Raw genomic sequence first — 24,348 nt, forward strand, 5'->3', positions numbered from 1 at the left:
CCAGGATTTTTTTCATTTGTTTGTGGTGGGGTTTTTTATTTTTTTTTCAATTCTTGATTTCTTGCAAGATTATTTTATTTTGGATTTCAGTCCTTTTCTTAGGTTGAGGAAGCACTTGATATACTTTCAGTAATAAGTCTTTCATTATTCTACCTTTTCTTCTATGCCCCTTTTTCCTGGCATTAAAATGTAAATCAATGATGCGTCTCTCCCAGTGAAGCAGAAGACTTCATGCGCTGGATTTAGAATGCTCCAGAGACTCCAAGATAAAATAAATGTTCCATTTTTTTAGTTTGTCATCCATGTGAAGTCCTGTTGCAGTACAACGAGAATAACTTTTGTCTAAATTTTAGCTCATGCACGATCCATGCGTCTTGCCAAGGAAAGCAGCTGAGATTTCAATCAGCAATAAAAACTTTATGTCTTCTGATCATAATTCATAAAAAAGTGTTCTTCTAGTAAAGGAGTTTTTGTGTTCAGAGGTGGAAACATGCCCTCTTTAAAAAAGACTTAAGGAGAGAGCAGTCTCTAGGAATTTCATATGACACTTCTCTCAAGGTAGTATTTTTTTGATAGAGTGAAACAATACCTTTGTTTCAGGGCTATTTAAAATTTTTTTTAATCTCCTTATCTTATTACTACTAGACAGTTCTGACATCTTTTAAGACTTCTCTAGTAGGCTGATCTAAAGGAGATAGCTCTATTGTGCAGCTTCAGCATTAAAATTAATCTGCCCTCAAATTCCATAGCTTGGAGATATTTATTAGGAATAAGAGTCAAAAGAAAAGGCTTTTTGAAAAAAAACTATGCTTTTTGAGTTTTAGTCATAAAATTTATACAGAAATTTCCTATTTTATTACATGTTTAAATACTGTATATAATGTATATATAAATATATGCATTTTACCATGTACAGATATGAACAGTAAGATAAAGTCCTTGTCTTTCAGTAGCTGCATGCTTCAGGCACAGGCATTATGTTTCTTTTTAAGTAGTCTCAACTGAAAGCAAAGCATTTTGAAACAAACCTATGCAATTATTTATAATCCTATTAAAAATTGTTTGATAACCACATCTGTTATGTCATACAAGTTTGATTTTTCGATTTCCATTGGTTCTATGCTGTTTCCTCCTCTTTATTATAAATATATGACTTTCATATGTATTAAAATAGGGAGCAAGAATTTGGGAACCCTGGGTGGAAACACTTAAATCAGCTCCTCCTATACCCCAAGATATGATGTTTAATGAAATAATTGTACCGACTCGGGATACTCTTCACTACATGGCATTGATGGAATTGTTGACAGTGCATCAAAAACCTTCTATATTTGTGGGGCCAACAGGAACTGGAAAAAGTACCTGTGTTACTGTAAGTACTTTTAATACTGACATTAGACATAATTATAAATGGGGGAAATGAGGAATGATTTGATAACTTATTTGTTTTAGAGGACAATGAGACATAAATTGTTGGAGATTGTGAAATTATTTTTCTTCCTTCTCTGTGTTTCCGGAGTAAATTCTAAGGAATTACCCAGGTGTCCACTGGAATAAGCTACTAATAAAACCCAAACAGGACTATTCAGTTTAGTTCCAATATTGAATTACTTTGCATTGTGGTTATAGATATAGTTGGGATAGTCCACACAGACAGTGGTGCACAAAAGACTAAACCATTTAATAAGACATCCAGTCAGGAATGCTCAAAACAACAAAAAAAAGAGATGCATTCCTCCAAGAGTTAGAAGCAACAAAAAGGTGTGCTGCTGTTGTAGACAAGTTTAGCAGATAACCTTTCCTAGTCAGATGTTACTATGGCAATTCCATGCACTGGAAAACAGGAACAAATGAGTTTTTGCAATGAAAGAAATATGAAGGCAAAAAATTAATGGCAATATTACCAAAGAATTAGTTATAGAAAGAAACTCTAGTGGGAAGGGGAATTGGCTAGTCTATATCTTTCCAAGCAGTTTTTTTCAGATAACCAGGGAGCTCTGTCTGGTCATTACAATGAAAAGCAGCTGCCTATTCCAAGAGGAATTTTAAATTGAAGCAATAGTGTGTTCTGTTTTATAGAATATAAAATATTCTTTAGCCACCTTATCCTTGTCTTTGAGAGAAAATTAAAAAGAAACACTAATAATAATGATAATCTAATTTCACTTCAAGTTTTGGCAGTATGCAATGTCAACTATTGTTTAATGTTTAAAGAAGTTATGTTATACATTGGTGTTTCATATCAGCCATCTAGACTAATATTATATTACTTATCTCTATACATATTTACTTTTTCCATCTTCAGTAGCCATGTGATGCTTTGTTAATTTAATTTGTCATGTTGCAATTAAAATAACAATATGGATAATACAGCAAATTAGTCTAATGGTCTAGATTAACAATTATAGATAAATTTTAATTCTTCAGACAGACCTGACAGATCTTGATACCACCAGTTTTTCTGGGAGACTATTAAATTCTGACAAGCAATGGAGCTGTGCCTATAGAATGTTCATGCTGTTGAGATTCACTTACAGAGATTTCCAAATTCAGTATTTTCCACTGGGTTTCATCTAGATCCATGGGAAAGTATACTTTTGAGGCAAAAAGGGGATATGTGAGTGGAGGTATGGCAAAGCCATTATTGCTTTTTTAGCTAATGAGATTCTAAAAATGAATCATAGGAGGGAAGGAAGAAGCCGTTCCTTTGAGCATCACAGAATTAGTTTTATTTGTTATTTTTTTCCTCCAGTATGTCTTTTTGTAAAGGATTTTGCTTCTTTTGATTGCACAAGTGTGATAAGCATGAAGCCTGTGCACACTTAACTTTTTGCACAAGGAGAAAACTTTAACGTTATGTAAGCAGTTAAAATAAATTGGGCTTCACAGTCTTCAATCTGTTATCTTTCCTTCCTTTTGTGTGATAAAAATTAACTGTGAAGTTACAGACTAAGAACTATTTAACTTAGTTTTGTTTTTAAGTTACTTTTCTGAGATAATATTGCAGAAAATAAATAGTAAGACTAGAAGGACATCTGTTCAAAAAAGACTGTTGTTGTCATATTTCTGAGTAGCAGCTCAGATTTTTCCTTGAAGGGTTGAGATAAACATTATTTCTGCTGAAAAACTATATGGTCTGGGAGATTGACAGAGATTAGTCATTAGAGACATTACTTTATATGCAATAATGCTGACTTTTATCTAGATCTCTCCCAGAGGTTAAATTGCAACTAGCATAAGGGAGTTTGGAGGGTAGTTAGCATTAGAAATTACTACAATCTTGATGGTAAAGCCTATCTTTAGATGGTCTTACTGTGCCCCTCAAAGGAAATACTCTTGGAAACTTCCAAACTAGGCATATGTATTTAAATCTGTGAATACTTGTGCAGATTTGGATGTGGATTAGTACAGGCAATATGTATCAGCTCTAATCGGTACTATGAAATACTGAAATATTGTGTATGCAAAATATTATGTACTGAATTTATATAATGCACTTGGTAGTGTTTAAATTGTAGGTATAAATTGTTTTCTGACAAATTAAGTTTATTATGTTTTGAATGATTCAAGAGTGTTGGTTTTGATGAAACAGGATCATGAGAATACTCTTTAGAGATAAATTACTATTTTTTCATTTTAAATGAAATAAAAATGGTACAAAAACGTCTGTCTGTTTGAATGGTATTTACTGAAGTGCTATAAATTTTACCTATATGTATAGTTTAACCTTCTTTTCTTCACAATACTTCCAGAATTTTATTTTAAAAAAATTGAATAAAGAAGTCTACAAGCCACTGCTCATTAACTTTTCAGCACAAACTACAGCAGCTCAGACTCAGAATATTATTATGTCCAAGCTGGACAAAAGGAGAAAAGGAATTTTTGGGCCTCCTCTTGGGAAAAAAATGGTAAGTGGTGTTATTTCTGTATATAAATAAGTGTTGAAAAACAAACAAATGTGTAAATGCATTCTTTTCTCAACTGAGCACAGGTAACATTAAGAAGGGATGCTCAGTTTTGAAATAAACTGTTAGAGTACTAAGTCTAGTTTAGATCTTCATGTTTCTCTTCTTCTTTTTCCCTTCTCCCTGTAACATGCATCCTGTTTTAATCGACAGAAAGAAATGTGATATATGACATGAATAACTGAACAGTGCTGTCGTACTTCCCCCTCCATCTTTTGTGATATTAATATTGTCCTTGAGATAAGAGTTCTGTTTGAGTAAGCTTGTCGCTGGCATGAAATTAGTGTTGAGAAATCAGCTGTGAGCATGAGGTTGGACTAGATGATCTCCAAGGTTCCTTCCAACCTGGATAGTTCAATGATGTTGGAAGCATTAAAGATTTGACTCTTTTATGTTGTTATCGCTGATGTCTGCCAAACTCTTTAAGATCAATGAAACTCTGAGTATTCTCTATTTCTCCTCTATGTAGAAGGATTGCAGTGAGAGCGAAAATTGAAGTCTAAGATGTTTCTATTACCTCTTTTTCTTTCAACTCAGATTAAAGAAAATCTCAGCTTTTAAGGAAAAATTAAAATTTATTATGTTTAAAATTCAGTGATAGATGTGTATGATTCAGTACTGGTACTTTTAGGATACCTGTAGACTTTTTGTAGCCTTTTTTTTTCTTATATTCAATATTTTGTAGCTATTATAATAATGAATGCTTGTTATCAAGAGAAAAATGTGTTAGTGTTAGAAGTACCTGAAGGACGTACCACTTAAAGTTAGTGGTTTAAGATCTTCCCATGCCTCCCACTCCAAGCAATTCTTTTAAGATGTGTTTTAGTCCAGTCTTAAAATGTAAAGATACTTTGATGGGATAAATTTTGTCTCAATCTGTATTAGTCAGGAACACTTCAAACCGTTCTCTCACTGAAGTTTGAGCTTTTTCTGGGTCTTCTTCAGTCTATCTTTTTTTCCCCCCCCAAGAAAAGCCATGTTAGTAGCACAGTAAGGTTTAAATAGCAAGTATTAGTTTACCATCTGTCATCAAGTACACTCAGATATAAGAACAGAAACATAGTTTTTCCTACCCTCTGTAGGTATGTGTTATAAAGCCTTTAGAGTGTCACAGTTACTTCATCAGTTTGATTTTTATTTAACTTGGCAGAAACTCCATTAAGAGCAGAGGCTTTTTTTTTTAAAAATATGAAGTTGTGTATTACTCCCGTTAATTTTAATGGGAATGGGGTGTTTCCATAATCAAGCAAAATGATGGCATATATAAAATAAATACTTGCAAAATCCATTATGTTTTCCTTTTCAGATTGTATTTATAGATGACGTTAATATGCCAGCACGAGAGGTGTGTGGTGCTCAGCCGCCTGTTGAATTACTACGACAGTGGTTAGATCACTGGAATTGGTATGACCTTAAAGACTGCTCAGTGATTAAACTTGTAGATGTTCAGATTACGTGTGCAATGAGACCACCAGGTAAGAGATATCTTCTCTGCTTTTTCCTGTTTCTTTGGTTTCCAGAGGCTGAATGCTTATTGATGCATAGATTTACAGTTTGTGTCTTTATGGCTCAGGATAGGATTCACGGAACCCTATCCTTGCAGAATCATTAACAGCCGTCAGAGTAGAGTGGTTAAGGTGTAGCAGAGAGACTGCACAAGCTTGCCAGGAAGAAAGAACTACTTTTCCAGAAGACAAGAATTTATTTACAATCTATTTCTGAAATCTCTTTGGTCTAACAAGACCCTTCATTGGCCTTCAGTCACTTTTATTCATCTTTAAAACTTTTCTAAATAGCACTGCGTGATGTTCTTAAGCAGATAAACCTTGCTTTATTTGGTCAAAAAAAGAAGTAAAGCATATGATGTAAAGACATCATTGTATTTCTGGTAGTCCGCATACACATTGACTATATGAACTATTTAGTTAAAAAAACCCATGAATTGGGCATAATTTGTCCATTAAAATGAAGAATTAATGTTTCTTTGGTACTGTTATGCTTGCTTTTAAAGCATCTATACAATCTATTTCATTCACTAGAACATGAGTCATGTAACGGTATTTCTTTTCACAGAATTGTTCACAGCCCACCTAAAATGTTTGTTATAGCTGAGCAAATATACAGTGTTTATTCAGGCTGAGATTGGTGCTTTCTTTCTCTTTTCTGCTTCCACATCCCTGGACCTTCCTCCTTTCTTTTGTGGAGTTTTTTATATCTACCCAAGCATGCCAGTGAACTTTCTCCACTGACACTACTTCCGTGTTTGTGAGGCTGATGCATGCCCGTGGGATAGGGCTCCACTGCTGATTCACCTCTGCTGTTTCACCTGGTTTCCAAAAGAAGCAAAACTGCTTCTTGCAATAATTTTAAATTAGAGGCAGTGTTCATAAACATTTCAAAGCACTTTATCTAAGCATTAGTGTGTGGAATGACTGAGCAGAAGGAAACGGAAAGCATTTTAAAATCTGGTATCTTGATTTTTCCCAAAGTTTAGGTGAAGCCATTATTTCTACTACGTTTTGGCCTAACTTAATTGCACAGGTCTTCTTTATTTGGTTGGTGTTTTGTTGGATATTTTTGTGTGGGTTTTTTTTCCCTTTTTTAAATCAGAAATAGCCAAATCTTGTGTGTGCTTTTTTCTGTAAAGAATCCCTTCATGCTACATACGTGTTGCAGGGTGTTAGTGTATTAGTGACTTTCAACTGCTTTGAAACTGAGTTAAAGTTTTCTTTCCCAGGCAAAGTTTGTAGCCACTTTTGTTCTGTACTTGTCTGGTTGAATGGTAAAAAATGCACTGATCAAAACGCAAGTTATGGTCCTAACTATTTGTGTAAAATACCACAGTTTGCCTTCAGACCGAAGAATCTATCTTAGTAGCTTTGTATGAGGAGCTACTTCCAGAACTCACAAACTTATATTCTCCTTTCCAACCTGTGTTTATTTTTTTTTCTCCTAATAAGAAATGAAGATTTGAACTCTGTACATATATACAGTGCTATTGAAGCAAATATAAAGGCATTTAAAGAACGCTTAAATGTATTTTGTTAAAGTTGGGTTTAAAATACATATTAGGAAAGGATTATCTTTTGGGTAATATTCATATTTATATCCTAATAGCTTGGGGTGAATACTGTGTTTTGATTTTGCCATCTGTGCACATGTAAACTTCAAGAAGCATTGTAAACTGCTGTGTCTGAGAGATTACCTTAGCTGAAGTAGAAGGAAGTAGGATGAGTAATTGGGCTATTTAGCATAAAATACTGAGATTCCTCAGCACGTAGTAGTAATTCATGCACAGTTAAATATAGACAATCACTAGATCTGCTTGCAGGTTCAGGTGGCTCAACATGAGACAACTCCAGGCCAGTAGACTTTTAGCTTCATTAGTGCAGGGTTGTGCCTGAGCTACAAAGTCACATGTTTCAAAAGAACGTGCCATGCTAATTTGATGGCCCTTAGCTATGCTCCTGATGTGAGGGATGGTATAATAGATAGTCCACTTTTCAGCTGCTTTTTTCTGATTTGGTGCTTGAACACACTGTGCAGCAGCTTGACCTGAATTCCAAACAGAAGCAACAAGCTTCAATCAATAAATCAAGCAACAATCCAATAAATTCCTATTTTTTCTCCCTATATTTCCATACATAGCTTCATTGTCCAGATCACAATCTAGTCAGAAAAAACTACTAACTCTAAAAGTGGGATAAAATTTAAATTTAATAATGTATACAGCATTACTTGCAGAGCTTCTTTCATTGAGATGATTTGGAAATCAAAAACATGGGTTTGGAATTTATAATAAAAGTTTTATTTTACAACAGATTTGTAGTTAAAATAGATACAAGTCTATCTATCTATGGCTCGATGATTTCAATCTGTGTTTTACAGACTGTTGGTTACAGGAGATTGATACCGAACTGTATGTTGCTTTCATTAGGTTCACGATGAGATGTAAAACTTTTCAGTGTAAGCCTGGTAGCTGAATCAAAGATGAACATTAGAAAAAATTGCTAGGCATTTACTGTTTTATTTTAATTTTTCCTGTTCGTTATAATGCTTTCTAATATTTAGGTGGTGGTTGAAATCCAGTAACACCACGATTCTTGCGACACTTCAATACAGTTACTATTAATGAGTTTGATGATGAATCCATGTACACAATTTTTTCTAGAATCTTAGACTGGCATCTAACAGTATGGTAAGTGACCTCTATATATTGGGAAAAATCAAAGTTAATGTTTAAAATTATGGTATTAGGAAGTCTCCAACATGTGTTTGTAGGACAATGCTCTTGAAAGGAAATTACAATCTTTTATATCATGTGCCTTTTGAGTTATTCATTACTCCACAAAAATAGGACATATCTTAAAATACTCCAATGGTAAAGTTCTTGTTCTTCAAATCTCTACAGAGGTTTAGGTTAGCTGAGGCTATTTGAGTTAGTTGAGATTCTTCTGTAGTACACTGTTCTCTAATGTACAATAAATAACAATAGCATTTGGTTAGTCATTATTCAAAGAATAGAACTGGAAACTACTCTTAAATTTCTTGTGGTTTAGGAAGGCTTACTCTTTCGTTGGCTTTTAACTACTGCATGATTTTTAATCCATTATTAGGAATGGACTTCAATGTCTGTTATCTATCCATTCTGACAGCAAGGCCCCAGAGTTGCTCGTGTTCTGTTTCCAGACCTGAATCAAGTTTGTGATTCGACAGCTTCTGACCCTTTGAGGGACAGAGGTCCCAGAAGACAGCAAGGTCTATTTGACCTGATTTCCCTGTTGCTGTTGTTAGTCATAAAGATGGAGGGCGGGGCAAAGGGTATAATTAGCTGTCTAATAAAGCCAAATTTGTCGGCATATTCAACAGTTACTGGATTTGATTTGCAGAGTTAATGCGTTACTCCACTGGGAGAACTAGGACTTGTAAAACTGCCTGTGAGGAGGTGTAATAATATAACTTTAAAACTGGCATGAACTTATAAGTAAATCAGTGTACATATACAGTATTATTTATAAATTCATATGCCAGTATAATGGAATTAGAAGAATCATTGTGTCTTACCACCTTTTATAACTTGTCAGTTATAGCTTTCCATCACAGTATGCGGAACTGACTCCACAAATTATTAATGGAACCATGCATATATATAAAGAAGCTATGAAGAATCTGCTTCCTACCCCAGCCAAGTCTCACTATTTGTTCAATCTCCGTGATTTTTCACGTGTTATTCAAGGTGTTTGCCTGTCAAGGCCTGACACAACAGAATCTACAGGAACGATAATACGTCTCTGGGTTCATGAGGTAAATCATCTAATACTAAGAAATGATATTTATTATAAATAAGAAAAATATGTGGATTTATGAATTAATCTTTTTGTAAGATTGTAATCCCATCTCCTACTGGCTAATAGCTGTGAATTGGTATGACACTCATGAGAAAGGCTTTTTTTGTGCAGTATGGGCGGAAGAAATCAGACTTTTTGAAAGTATGAATCATACCTTAGCAGTCAAGTTGACAGTTGATACATTTGCTTGCATGTGAATATATAGTCTGTGTTTGCTGCTTTGAATGCGTACGCAGTCCTTTCCATTTCTTCTCTCCTTCCACCAAAAAAAACCCAAATCAGCAGTGAGAAGAACAGCAATTAGTCCTAGGTCACTGCAAATTTTGAGTGATTAAAATAAAGCAAGGTCATTGATAATTGTTGCTTTTGAAATAATTGGCTGTAGTTCATAGAATCAAATCAGCATAAATTGCCCATGGAAGAGATCTTTGGTGATCATCTTGTCCATCATCCTTCCCCACAGCAGGATCGCATAGGGAAAGGAATAACACTAACTTTTGAAACTGAATATTTTTTTCAAAATATTTCTTATGATTTTCAAAGGATGAAGGATGTTCAGACTTCTAGGCAATCTATTCATGTTGTTCACTTTCTTTTTCATTAAAAACATTTTCTGGTATCCAGCTTCAGTCTTCTTTCTTGAAATACAAACCCATAATTTGCCCTATCTAGCTGTAGTGGAAAGATCAACATGTTACATTCTTTTTTGCAGCGACCTTTTATGCATTTATGTAATAACGTTTATAAATATGTGTGTGTGTGTATTTCCATATGAATGTTCACTTTAATTCAGAAGTAATATTACTGGGCTCAACTGCTGAAATTCTAAATGTCTATTTTGGTTTTTATTATGTACTGGAGTTTAAGATGTTTTGAAGCTCCTTTCATAATTGTATTTGTTTTATCTTGTTTAAAAGAAGTATAAATTCAAGAGCAGACGTAACTACTAAAATAACTAGAGGTTCTTAGAGTGTATTATGATCGTTTGGTGGATGATCCTGACCGGGCTTGGCTTGTTGGATTTATCCAAGAAGTAGTGAAAAATGACTTACATGAAGACTTTCATGAACTTTTCCAGAATGTAGACTTCAACAGTGATGGCAGAGTGGAAGAAAATGACTTACGTAGCTTAATGTTTTGTGATTTTCATGTCCTTAAGAGAAAGGACACTAAATACAGGGAGATTAGTGATGTGGATCAATTGAGATTAGTTGCAGAGAGTCACCTTGAAGAATTTAATGACCTTAGCAAAAAGCCAATGCAGCTTGTCATATTCCGATTTGCTATAGAACATATTTGTAGAATTTCTCGTATTCTGAAACAATCTCATTGCCATGCCCTCCTTGTTGGTGTTGGAGGTAGTGGTCGACAGTCTCTTACTCGATTAGCAGCCCATATGGCTGAATACAACCTTTTTCAGGTTGAAATAACTAAAAGTTATGATATAAGTGAGTGGCATAGAGACTTAAAAGTCATACTAAGAAAATCTGCTGAGGGGGAAAGGCAGGGAGTTTTCTTGTTCACAGATACACAGATTAAAAATGAGTCATTCTTAGAAGATATTAGCAATTTATTAACTGTAGGTGAAGTGCCCAGCCTCTTTGCAGTAGATGAGAAACAAGAAATTTGTGAACAAATGCGTCAAATAGATCGCCAACGAGAGAGAACAAAACAGACAGATGGTAGTCCTATAGCTCTTTTTAACATGTTTGTTGATCAGTGTCGAGATCAGCTTCATATAGTACTGGCAATGAGTCCTGTTGGAGATGCTTTCTGTAATCGTCTGCGCAAATTTCCAACTCTAGTCAACTGCTGCACACTGGACTGGTTTCAGGTAAGAACAACTTTTATTTGGCTTGTTATTCTAATGGAAATGAAATAGAACCATGACCTCTACTCTTTTGGTTGCAAGTAATTCTCTTTGGTCAAGTTTGCAGTGAAAAATATCTTGAATGTCATGTTTTAAGTTGTTTAGACCATTAGAACTGTTCTTACCGTAATAAAGGCCAGTACAGGCTGAATTCAAAATCATCAAGAAAATAACTTCCTGACTGTGGTATAAAAGTCTAACTGATGAACATAGTACTGTAGACATTACAGAATTCAATAGGTAGTGTTTTCTTCTATTACCAGGAATATCAGAATTTCAGGTGCCAGAAAAGTTTGATTCTGAAATACATGTCAAAAAGGCAGACATCTTTTGATGCAGAACACCAGATTTTTCCCTGCTATTCAGCAATAAAACTATTTTCTATCTGACTGTTATGTGCAAGAGATTTAGGACAGAATATTTTAGATGTAAAATTTAATCATCTAAAGAATCTGAGGAACTTAAATTTTGTCAAATCTTAAAATGTAGAACTGTATCTTTAAAGCTTTTTTTGAGGAGGAAGAGCAGAGATGGTTACATGCACATATGGACATACTGAAAATGCAAAATTTTCCTTTTAATAACATTATTTCTGCTGGATGAAATAAGGCAGAGGGTCTGTTTGATGATCTTTTCAGCATGAGTCATTTCTCTGGGCCTCAGTCTCTTTATCTGTGAAGTAGTGTAAGGATAGTTTCTTTTAAAAATGTTTTGAGATTTACCAGTGTGAAGTGCTGAATAAGAGAAAAGTATTTATTCATTTGTTTTAGACGTGGCCCGAAGATGCATTAGAAGCTGTTGCCTCTTACTTCTTGGAAGATGTTGAAATGTCAGAAGGAACTCGACGTGGGTGTATTGATACGTGTAAAAGCTTTTGTATGTCTACCATTGCATTATCTGACTTATACCGTGCAGAGCTTCAAAGGCACAACCATGTTACGCCTACTTCATACTTGGAATTGATCTGCACTTTTAAAACTCTGCTGGAAAAACGCGTGTAAGGATTTATAATATGACCTTTTATGTAGGAACCCAAGTTCACAGAAATTATTTTCTATCTCCTATAGTTAATCTGAACAAAACAAGTTTTTAGTTAATTTAAATTGACAGAACGGTACATGGATAAAATATACTCTTATGAAATATGCTTGCTTATGGGACAAAAGGTCTGACTTGATGCTCTCAAAATATACTTGCATTAGACCACTTCTGACATCCCTGCTGATGTTGCTATATGTCGATTACGTATATTACGCCACCAGAGTAATTAATGCAACCTGCTTACTGTGGAGGACGTAGGGAAGATGACATCTGGGAAACCAGCTTCCATGTTGCTAGGTACTATTGGCTTGCTGGCAGGGTTCTGCTGTGCTGTGCCCATGCAGAAAGGACCTCTGCATGCATGTGCACGTCTATCCTAGTCTCATGAGTGGTGAGGGAAAGTGCCATTGAGAAGACACCACTATAATAAGACAAGTGCTTAATTTGATCAACAGACTGGGAAACTGCATGCTGCAAGAAATTCCAGGAATAGAGGAATATACACTTTTGAATGTAGTGATTCAATGCCTTTGCAATGCCTTGATTTTGACGTGGTTGGCTCTTCCCAGAGCCGTTTGCATTCTGCTGCTAAAATTATTATCCCCATCCTATTTCAACCTCACCTGTACTAATAATTTTCATGAGAGTATCTTCATCCCTTACCTCTTCTTTTCTTGTCTGTTACTACTGTGCCATCTTGATTTTGTAACTCCTGTCAACAAAGAGGCACAGGCTTAACAATCACTTATTTACCTGTAAGTGATCACTTACTTATACATATCCCAGTCGTGATAGGATGGTTAAAGACTATGGCTCAAGTAATCCCTGCTACGTATACTGTTTGTTGAGCAAATAAACAAAATTGGTAAAGCATTTGATTATGCAGAGTGGTGAGAAATTTGGTGAATGGATCCCAGTGGATGACTTGATCAAGGGCTGATAAAATGTCTTTATAATAAATGTCTATTTATTTTCAGTAAGATGATGAAAATGAAAAGAAGATACGAAGTTGGCTTGGAGGAACTGAACTCTGCTGCATCTCAAGTAGCCTTGATGCAGTCTGAACTGGAGGCTCTGCAACCTCAGTTACAAGAAGCTAGCAAGCAGGTGGATGAGATGATGGTCGTTATTCAAAAGGAATCTTTGGAAGTAGCCAAAACTGAAAAAGTCCTGAAAGCTGATGAAGCTGTGGCAAATGAGCAGGCTATGGCTGCAAAAGCCATCAAAGATGAATGCGATGCTGACTTAGCAGAAGCCATGCCTTGTTTAGAAAGTGCTCTGGCTGCCCTTGACACTCTGACTGCACATGTATGACTAACAATGCATATTTATGCACCGGAGAGGTATTCAGATATTCAAAAGCATGGAATATATGGCTTTTCAGATTTTATGTTATACTTACACAGTTTTGTAATTCAGAAAATTCCTGAAGTCTTTCAGTTTTAAAAAGCCTAATGTTACTCTGCCTTTATCTTCTGGTGAAAAAGCTGTAAGGCTAAATTTTTATGGACTACAAGATTAAGTATTATTCTAGACATTTCAGAATTCGTAATTATAAATCTATTTTGACCCAACAATTGACAAACTGGAAAAAATATGCTTTTTACTTCCTATTTAGACCTGCAAGCCTGTCAGCTAATATTTTTCTACCTGATCTTTCAGAGTCTAGAAATTGAGGTTCAAATTCTGTGTCTGTGCCTGTGTTATAAGGGGCAACTCTTCATAAGAATGTGACAGTGAAGGCAGCTACAGTTGGTTTTATGGATATTCAGTTTTTCTTTGCCTGTATAATGTTTTGCTCCTGGTGGGATGTGAGCAAGTGTCCCAAAGTGTAAGGGTGAGGATGGACTATATGCTCCAGCTATTGTTGCTGAGAACAAGGTTTAAAAAACTTTGGAGGAAACCTTTGATAGAAAGCAGGTGGTTTGTTATCTACAGCTATTGCTTGGTATCAAAAGTTTTAGGTTTTGGCATTGTCAAATCATTGGCATGCTTTGTGAAAATAGTAGATGGCTTCTTAGTTACTCCGAGGCAATTACATTGTAGTTGTGAATAATAAGACAAGAATGAGGCTTTGAGGCCTAATGAAGTAATACTTGTGTCCAAGAAGGAGGTATTATAATACAAGAGGAAAAAAAATGTAGTAAGAACTTCCAAGGGAAAAAAGCAAGAGTTTTTTTTTTTTCCCTCAAAATATCATTAAATATCATGATAAACTCAAACATTCTGTGTGTAGGAGAACTTAGAGTACCTGCACAGGACTTGTTTTTGATTCACCCTTTACACTGGCCACCACTGAACGAAAGCAGAGCAGGACACATGTTGCAAATTGTGCACATAAATCCATGTACATAAATGTGCAGATTAAGTGCTTTGTTAAGAGAAACAGATCTATACATAATTCAGTACCTGCATTCAAAATCAATTGCATACCTCATGTGGCTTGTTCAGCAAGAACTAAAAAATGTATGACCACTTAAAGTGTTATTTTGCTCTTGACATCTGATTTTTTTTAGCAATACATAGATGAAGACACTCAAATGTAGAACTAGGAAGGGACATCTAGAAGTCATCTTCTTCCGCTTGTAATTTGTTGCACTTTACACATTTATCAGTAAGAAGATTTTCCCAGTGTTTACTGTTAATCTTACTCATTACAGTTTAACCGTATTTAACCTTGTTTTCTGTCCTTCTCCCTGTGGACATAGTTGTTTATCTTTTATGCAGTTAAAGACTGTACTCATTGATCTCACCACTTCCAGTTTTCTTTTCTGTAAGATGAGTAATCACTATTCTTTTAGCCTTTTCTCAGAAATCAGATTGGCTTTTGTGGTTATTCTTTCTAGACCTTCTCCATACATCTTCAGGTGCATTCCCCAAGGCTGAACACAGTATTTCAGCTGTAGTTTTGGTGAATGCTGTGTAGAGAACAATTATTGACACGTGTATTCTGTAATTCATGCTAACAGCTGTATCTTTTCTCGAGAATCCCTGTTACCTAATAATTGTTTTCCTTTTCTTTTTGTACTAGTTCTACTATACTTTTCCATTTATGTAATTTACTGAGATAATTTTTTTCTTTTCTCTATTCCAATGTATTTTCCAATGTATTTGCGTCTATTCTCAGCTATTGGTTAGAAATTTAATAAACATATTATCTTTTCCATCATTCATTTCAGTAATATGAAAATATACCAATATTGCATAAGTCCACACCTGTGTGACCTTGGTCAAATCCTTACTGTGTTTTCATAGTGTTATCAATTGTGCTAGTTACCTACTCACAGTTAATCTTTCAGAGACATCAGATGCAAAGAGCATTAACATTTTGACTCCATGTGCCATTATAGTTGTATATCACCCTTTTCACTAAGTGCCTAGCTAGTACTTTTCTTGCTTTTCTTTCTATTACTGTAGTTATCAAATTTGTCTTGCTATACTTCATATTGCTTTTAATTGCTGCAGAGGTTGAGTTTAGCCTTTAAAATAGTCTCTTACTCTGCTTACAGCTCTTGGTTGTATTAAGTTCATTTGTATTTGGTTTTCTGATTGCCTCATTGAAATTCCCTGGCTTTATTTATGTGCTCTTGTTCCCCTCTCCTGGACACTTGTGTGGTTGCAGTTTTGGGTTGTTGGTTTGGTGGAGCTTGGGGGTTTGTTTTGTTGTTTTTTGGTTTTTTTTTTTACTCTTTCAGTCTTAACATTTCTCTGTCTTTTTGTGGCACAAATGAATATAACCAGAATTCAAAAGATACCTCTTTCTATCCAAATTACCAAGATTTTAGACCTCAAAGAAACAATGGGCAGGTTCTCAAAATATAACACTAATTTCCAAAATAAACATGGGAATCTAGAAGTCCTTTACTTTATTGTAGTATGTATTCTTTGAGAAGAATTTCCTGCAATTTCTTATAATGTCAGCACTCTGTGCCCATTAGTTAGTTTCCTTTCAACTGCCTCTTCAGTCATTCAGCTCATTCTGGGAGTTTGATAACCGACCAGAATACTAATTGATTTATTTTCTGTACTTGGAGAACATAGATCTTTTGTTCTAGGTTGAAGACAGCTTTTACTTTGTTATCTTAAACCTACTAATCCACTTCTGATGTGATCCTGTGAGCTTGGGAGTGTTGTGTTAGAGCCTGAACTAACAGGTAGAGCATAACGAAAAGAAATAAAAAATTTGCAAAAAGAAAAGGATATATTAGATATATGACCAATGCAGGCTTGTGCTATGAACTTAAGGTCATATTGTATTTAAAATTATCAAGTATGAGAACAGCAAATGTATCTGTCATAAAAAGGGTTATTACTTCTATTATAATAGAAGAATTAATCCCCTTATGTTCACAGTTCTAAAGGTGGTTTTTTTAATTATTAATTTTAGGATATTACAGTGATGAAGTCTATGAAGAGTCCTCCTGCTGGTGTCAAACTTGTAATGGAAGCTGTATGCATCCTTAAATCCTATCAAACCAGATAGGATTCCAGATCCAGTGCAACCTGGAAAAAGAATTCTTAGTTTCTGGGGCCCTGCTAAGAGACTTCTGAGTGACATAAGATTTCTTCAGTCTCTTCGTGAATACGACAAGGATAACATTCCCTCAGCTTTCATGGCTACCATAAGAAAGCAGTATCTAACAAATCCTGAGTTTGTATCAGAGAAGATTCGAAATGCTTCAACAGCAGCAGAGGGTCTGTGCAAATGGGTCAGAGCAATGTAGTTTTATGATACGTAAGTACGCATGGAAATATATAAAAAAAATTTGATTAAAGAGATCAGTTTATTTTAACACCAAAAGAGACATGAAATTACTTCTTTCTACTGGGAAACTCATGGAACGAGGCAGTCATAAAGATTCATTCATGTGAGATACCTGATATTATAGTGTTGAGCCTGAGTTTCAGTTCTGAATTTTTTATAAGAAGGTATGGCAGCAGCAATATGTTCAATTAGCAAATAAAGTTAATTTCCTTTTAGAGTGTTGCACAAAATAGAGGCATTATTGAAATGTCTTTGGAAGTTTCTGACACTCGGATTGAGCCCAAAGGATACTTGTTTGTTACACTGGAAAAGTGTGCTTAGTTTTTGGTATTTCCTAATTTCTTCTCGCTGAGGGTGGTGAGGCACTGGCCCAGGTTGCCCAGGGAAGCTGTGGCTGCCCCATCCCTGGAGGTGTTCAAGGCCAGGTTGGATGGGGCCTTGGGCAGCCTGGTCTGGTGGGAGGTGTCCCTGTCTATCACAGGGGGTTTGAACTACATGATCTTTAAGGCCCCTTCCAACCCAAACTATTTGATGATGCTATGATTCTATGATTGTCATTAAAAACATCTGGAACTCAAAACTGAACAGTAAATCAGTACTGGGCAACTAAGGTTAACTTGTGATTTGAAAGTTGAGTCATGGTTAATGGTTCATGTCTTCATTTGAGAGGCTATTTTATTACTTGACTAAAAAATTAGTAAAACGATACTTGGTGGAATTCTTAATTTGAGAACAACTTCTAACATTAAAAATACTAATTGTTAAACAAGTGATGAAGTAAAACCCAGTTCTCTTCAGATGTCATCAAATTATGAAATGGAATATTGCATGAGTTACTGAGTAGTTGAGGTTTTCCCTTCATGTTCCCTATGTTCATTTTTTTTATAGTAACCCTGGAGTGAGGGTGTGTCTTTCAGATGTTCAATTTATTCCTTGACTTATTTAGAGTGTCAAAAAATGTTGCACCCAAAAAGGAGAAGCTGAATCAAGCTGAAGGAGAATTAAAGATTGCTATGGATAGTCTAAGGAAGAAACAAGCAGACCTGAAGGAGGTTCAAGATAAATTGGCTGTACTCCAGCAGACACTGGATTCCAAGAAATGGGAGAAGGCTGACTTAGAAAATCAGGTATGTGATGCAAAAGATAAAGTATTGTTCTACTGATATCCAGAAGAGTTATTTAAAATTTGCTTTTTTTGTCAAATGGTATTTTTCCTTTTAACTGCCAAAACGTCAAACAAGCCATAGTCTTAGACAACCCACCTTTTTGTTTTGGTGTGTTGGTCTTGAAGGTATAAATGGCCAAAGCATGTGTAATAAATGCTGTAAAGTAGTAGAAAATGTAATTGTATGAATTTATGAACTGACATCCCTCTCCTACATCCTCACTCATGTCTGCGTTCCTGTGAGAAGATAAATTTTCAGTGATTATACTAAGAGTTTGAGTCAACTTGCAAGTCTACATTTGAAGTTTTGAAAGTTTATTTGTGCCTTCTGTGCTAATGCAATTTTGAGAATGCTTTTGATAAACTCTCTGACCGCTACAGAGCTGTTATTTGTGCAGAAATTGGCAACATATAGAACATGGCATTATATTTTTTTTAAGATTTGCAGTACATCTTCTTGAGCTTTTTTTACAAAAATACTATCAGATTTTGAAATGGAACCTTAATTCCTGCCTGTAGTTAAACACAGGTCTTTGTGCGTCTCTTTTGCATAGTGATGTGCTTTGGAAGTAGAAGGAAGGGATAAACTACACAAGCAGTTTGTTAGTGCAGTGTAAATTGGCTGCTATGGTTACCTAAAGAGAGAGGGAGGATTGTCACAGCAGCAAGAGTTGGCATAATTGTTCTCCTATCCTGTGGCTGAAATGTGTCTCTATTAGATAGTAAAGAATTCTAACAGAGCTGGATTAAATTCCTCTGAAACCATACTTTTTTGTTCGGTTATGAACAGGTCTGAAAAGATGACTTAGTTAAAAACTGACAGAAATGCTGATTATGTATTCATAAGAATGTTTTTCAGAAAAGAAGGTACCTACTTTTAGGAGAGAGCAAACTCTTTAAGGTGTTTTTGTTTCTCTTATGACATGTAGATAATTTCCTTGACTATTAATGTTTTCCTTAGTGCATGCAGGGCTATTTTGAATTGCATGTTTTATACTGTTCTTCCTTTATTTGGATGAAAATGTAGCTGAATAGACTTTACTGTGATGGAACCGAGATTGGTTTTGTTCTTTAAACATTTCCATTATAATAAGAATTTCTACTTGATGAAATTACTTAAGAAAACATCTGCACAGAATAATAATCCTTGAATGCCTTTCATATTTATAAAATGTTTTTGACGTGATCGTGTAATATAATCAGAACAACTTTTTTTCCGAGATTGACTTATGCAGCAAAAAACTACAGCGAGCAGAACAATTGATTGGTGGCCTTGGTGGTGAGAAAATCCGCTGGCATGAGACTGCTTTGAAGCTGGGAGTACAGTACACCAATTTGACTGGAGATATACTTATTTCATCAGGAATTGTAGCTTACCTAGGAGCCTTTACATCCAGCTACAGACAAGTAATATATACAGTGATTTTCCCCCATGTTTTGCAATAATCTAAATTTTATTATTTTTTCTTGTAATATAAGGTTTATATTTTAAAATTACGTTTTAATCAAGATTATAAGTGGAACTGAAACTGCACCATAGGATTTTGAGTTTCATTTGTAAGACTCGGGGGAAATTTATTCCTCCATTCTACTGTAAAGTACCTCTTGCCATGTAAGACATGGAGTCCTTTGGTTGCTTTTCCTCTTTAAAGCAACCTTTATACGTCACGGCTCTGGTTAATCTTATTCTATTCAATGGCTAAACTCTACCTAACTTAAAAAAATCCCAGAATTAGCTTCTATTTCAGCAGCAGCACAGTGAAGCTAAGTTCATAAAGTGGAGTAATTCTGTACAAAATAAGGCAAAAGATACAGTATCAGATTTGTATCTGTAACTTGTAGCAAAATAAAGGGATGTTCTGAATACAAAAAGATTTTGACATGGCAGCTGATTCTAGATATAAGCATTTTTAGATGTCAAAATTATCCTGACTTTGAAAGTTTTTGAACCTGAAGGCCTGCCACTGAATTCAGCTGAAGAGATAAATATCCATCTCCTTTGAAAATCAAGTGCAGTGTGTCAAAAAGTGCTAAAAATTAAGAGAGAAAAAAATCAATATAATTCATTTTAACACAGAATTTGGATATAATCCCTATTTCTACTTTCCCTTCAATGTGCTTCATTTGTTCACTTTTCTTGAGAAAATTTTGTAGTCAGCAGTTTTTACAATTCCGAATTATTTCATTTTGAGAGAGTGTTCTCTTTTATGCTTAAAATCTGCATTGCATATAATATTGTGTCTGGTAGGTAGGAGAACTTCCAGGGAAACTTTTTATGGAGTGCCAAACTGTATTTTAGGCAAGTGTAGTTACAGCTGTAGAGTGTATTCATAGAAGTCAGATATATAACATCATAGAATGCTTTGGGTTTCACTGAAAATTATTAAATAGTGGTTTCATCTGAAAAGCGTAGCATTGTTTCATTCTCTCTGACTGCAGAGTTTCTTTTTCTTTGCAGCAGAAGGTGTGCATTCCTGGTTGTTCACTCTTACTCTCATGATAGTGCAGACACAGATTAGTTAGGTGTCTCTTTCAGAAATTGTTGGATAGCAAAATCACTTTTGTGCAGTTCTTCATTTCATTCCTGCCCATGGCAGTGGGGATGGAACTGAATGATCTTTAAGGTCCCTTCCAACCCAAACCGTTCTACGATTCTATGATCTGCTGCTATGGGTTCTGCGCCCTCCCACCTGCAGTTTTCATAAGAAAAAGAATAACAGTATGTTTTGGAATATCAACTTTGGTTTATGCAAACTGATGAATTCTCCATTCACTGCCTTTGTGAATGGCTTTAGCACTTTGGCCATTTCCTTTAATGCTGCATTTCTGAGTTTTGTTTCTTGAGGATTTGCCAGCTAATTTTTAGTTTAGAAAACTACAGCATACTTCTTCGACCTTAAACATAGCTTTCATAGATTGTGCTTTCATATGAACATGCTATTCTATATATTTTCCTTTTTCCTAGTGGAATATGCTTTTTGGCTTATGTGTTTAAAGGTGGATGTTTTCATTATTATTATGCAGTATACAAACAACTGTAGCGAGTTAGTTAATACAGAGAATAGCAAAAAGCACCTCTAAATATTTGTTAAATTGAGTTTGGTTAGGTCCTGACAAGTGCTCAATATGTCTGTCCTGAGAGTTAAATAATGAAGATTTTTATCTTTTTTTAGTTGGAATATGTGTGTTTGTTCTACACTCATTTTATGTTGTAGAAAACTACTGCTGAAATGATAAATAAAATCATATCAAGGTTCTGACCAATTAAACTTATATTTCATATATAGATACTACTTACAGAGGCATTTTTAAAGAAATTTTAGATGTTTTAGTCAGAAGCGTGAATTTCTTTCCATTTGAAGATACAGTGACCTTGTCTGAAGCAACTGTTATGGGAAATGGCTTGAAAGATAACATTTTTTTAAGAGTCTGAAAATTTTGTGAATAGGCAGAACTTTAGTTTATCTTTGTTTTCTTCTTATCTAGATGCAAATTAAAGAGTGGGCCTTGCTATGTAAAACAAAAGACATTCCTTGTTCTGATGATTTTTCCCTAACAAATACTCTGGGAGAGACAGTGGAAATTAGAGCTTGGAATATTGCTGGACTACCTTCTGACGTCTGTTGATAATGGCATCATTATCTCGTAAGTAAAGAAAAAACAAATTACAATGAGTAGTTTTTATTAAATAGCTTCTTCAATATGCTTTGCAGTTATTTTTCATATGCGGCTTTCTACTGTATATCCAGTTTAACAACCAGAGTTATAAAATTACTGTAATGTTTAAATTTATAAGAAATATTAATAATACTTTTTAACTTTATAATGTAAACTTTTAAAATCTGTTAATTCACTCCTCTCCTATGGATTGCTATAGTGATACCTCCCCTCTCCCTTTCTTTTTTTAGTTTTACTAACATGCTGCACATTAGATTCAGTTTAAGACATCCTAGAATGCTTCAGGAACAGAATTTTGAATGCTGATCTTGTACTCATATGATTAGTAGACAGGGAAGTAATTCTTCAAAAGCTAAAGGTCTTTAATTTTAAAGAAATCTGCTGGCATCAGGTGCTACCAAGAGCTGTTTCTGGAAAGCTACTGAAGATGATTTTGCTAATCTTTCTGTGACTATCACGTTTTTTTCTTAAAATGGCATTGGAAATATTACAGATAATGTCTCGATTACTTAGTCTATAAACAGTTTCCGAGTTCATGTTGACAACCAGTAGAAGATTTTAACATTCAAACTTGTAACATACTTGGTGTATGAAGCCCTGACATTTTGGTTTGTACACTGATAAACTGAATATTTATTTTTCTGGGGCACAGTAACGAAACAACAATAAAAAGGCCCATTATATCTCTTCTGCTGAAGGCTGTAAAGGAGAAGCAAAAAGTTAGAATGGAAAGAATTTCTAGTCTCCTCTTTTACAGAGGATAATCCCAACCAGCTCTTGTTTTTCTTGCCTTTTATTCTCTGTACTCCTAAACCACTTCAACAGGAAAAGTTGAAGCAAGCCTTTACTCCAACACTCTCTGATTTCAGAAAGGTGTGCTTTCTCATCAAATCGGCCACTTGGGAGATAGATATGGGTCTTTGTCATCCATGTGATAGTTCTGGGTATTGGATGAAAGTTGAAAGGGTGTATCTGTACTGACAGTTTGGAGTCTGCTTTCTGTAGGGCCTCATTCCCCTAACTGTCGATACTTGATATAGTCTAACCATTACTAAGATCCCTTCTGGAGCAGAAGAACCTGGTGTATTCCTAAAGAGAAGCTAAGAGAGATTTGGTTTTCAGTGTAGTGTAGAGGCCTCTTTTGTAGGCATTATGAATGGGACACCATGAATTCTTCTTTGCATCCAGTCTACTCCTCAGAGAAGTAATAATAATACTATTAATAATTTATTAAAATATGAATTCATAGCAGAGACTTGATTTCATCTTTGGAGTACTGGAATGCACTAAATTAAATAACTGTAACTATTTACAGTTAAAAGCTAGGCAGTTGCAGTTGTAGCTTTTTGTTGTAATGTGGTTAGTATGGCAATAGTCCTTGTAAGCTGAAGAAAATTCTGATAAGGAAAGAAGGATTTATTTTTCGTTTTGAAGTCCCCCATTTTTAAAAATAAAAAAATACCCATTTTGTAATTATCTTAAGCTACATCCACATAAAATACTTTGACTTTACCTAGCAATACATTGTTTCATCTAAAACATTCTGGAAAATTCTGCATATTTAAGATAATCTCATTCTTATTTGAAAAGTGAAATGAATTCTGAAATCCCAAAATTCCTCATAGAAAGGAAATATGAATCCCATAAACTGTAATATTATTGCTTTTCAATTTTGAGGTGATTCCTATTCTTATGTGGTATTTAATACGTCTCGCATCAGTTACTAGAGTTAGATTTGTCTGGGCAGAGTTCATCAGTGTCATGGTCAGTACAAGCAGCAGTGATTTGTATCAAGATTTAGAGCATGACCACGCTAATGTTTTAACGTCTAGAAGTATCCACAGCTCACTAGTGATTAGTTTTAGATTACAGTGCCTATTGATGACTGAGATATGTAAAGCACTTGAGAGTTCTGTTAAATACAGAGCTGTGTGCTTACAGTAGGCTCAGCTTTGTGACCTTGCATAAGCAGTCATGATTTTCATTTGGATTTGTTTTTGTTATGACTATAAATAACGAACCTCTCAATTCTGTCCAGTATGCTTCCTCATGCATTGTCTCTGACTTTCAGCCTTAAGGTTTTGTTCTTATCATTGCTGAAGCTGACCATGGGACAATGTTACTTTAACTGATTTTCTACTTGTGATTGCTACCCATTTACTTTAGATTTGTTGGTTCTCTTTTCTCTATAATGAGTAAATAATTCGAATAATTCTTTTCTGTATCCAGGTTAATGGTTGTCAAGTCTATGATAACGTGTACCTAACATTTGTACATCTTTTTTTACAATATACTACTGCAGAAACTTACTAATAAGAATCTTTAATGTTTGCTAATGTTTACATGAAAATTCTTCTCACTGAGGAGTCTAACGTTGTATAGCACTGGTGAATGAATATTTCTCTTCCTGTAGGGTGAATGGTAGTTTTTCACACGTAACTGAAATCATATATCATAGTGTTAACCTTTGGAAACATAGATGTGCAGATAATACTTCAGCTTTAGCAACTGGATAG

At 34.9% G+C, this 24,348-nt stretch overlaps 1 protein-coding gene across 1 annotated transcript in view; it reads left to right on the plus strand.

Moving 5' to 3' along the window:
• DNAH7 (dynein axonemal heavy chain 7) overlaps positions 1-24,348 on the plus strand; it is a 104,782-nt gene that overhangs the window by 47,812 nt on the left and 32,622 nt on the right. The window contains 13 exon segments of the mRNA XM_054070556.1: positions 1,175-1,372; positions 3,753-3,908; positions 5,272-5,440; positions 8,037-8,163; positions 9,050-9,269; positions 10,275-11,147; positions 11,954-12,180; positions 13,202-13,532; positions 16,612-16,692; positions 16,694-16,959; positions 17,936-18,116; positions 19,376-19,561; positions 21,641-21,776. Of these exon segments, the coding sequence (XP_053926531.1) occupies positions 1,175-1,372; positions 3,753-3,908; positions 5,272-5,440; positions 8,037-8,163; positions 9,050-9,269; positions 10,275-11,147; positions 11,954-12,180; positions 13,202-13,532; positions 16,612-16,692; positions 16,694-16,959; positions 17,936-18,116; positions 19,376-19,561; positions 21,641-21,776 (3,151 nt within the window).

The sequence above is a fragment of the Cuculus canorus genome, chromosome 6 (genome assembly GCF_017976375.1).
Source record: "Cuculus canorus isolate bCucCan1 chromosome 6, bCucCan1.pri, whole genome shotgun sequence".
NCBI lineage: Eukaryota > Metazoa > Chordata > Aves > Cuculiformes > Cuculidae > Cuculus > Cuculus canorus.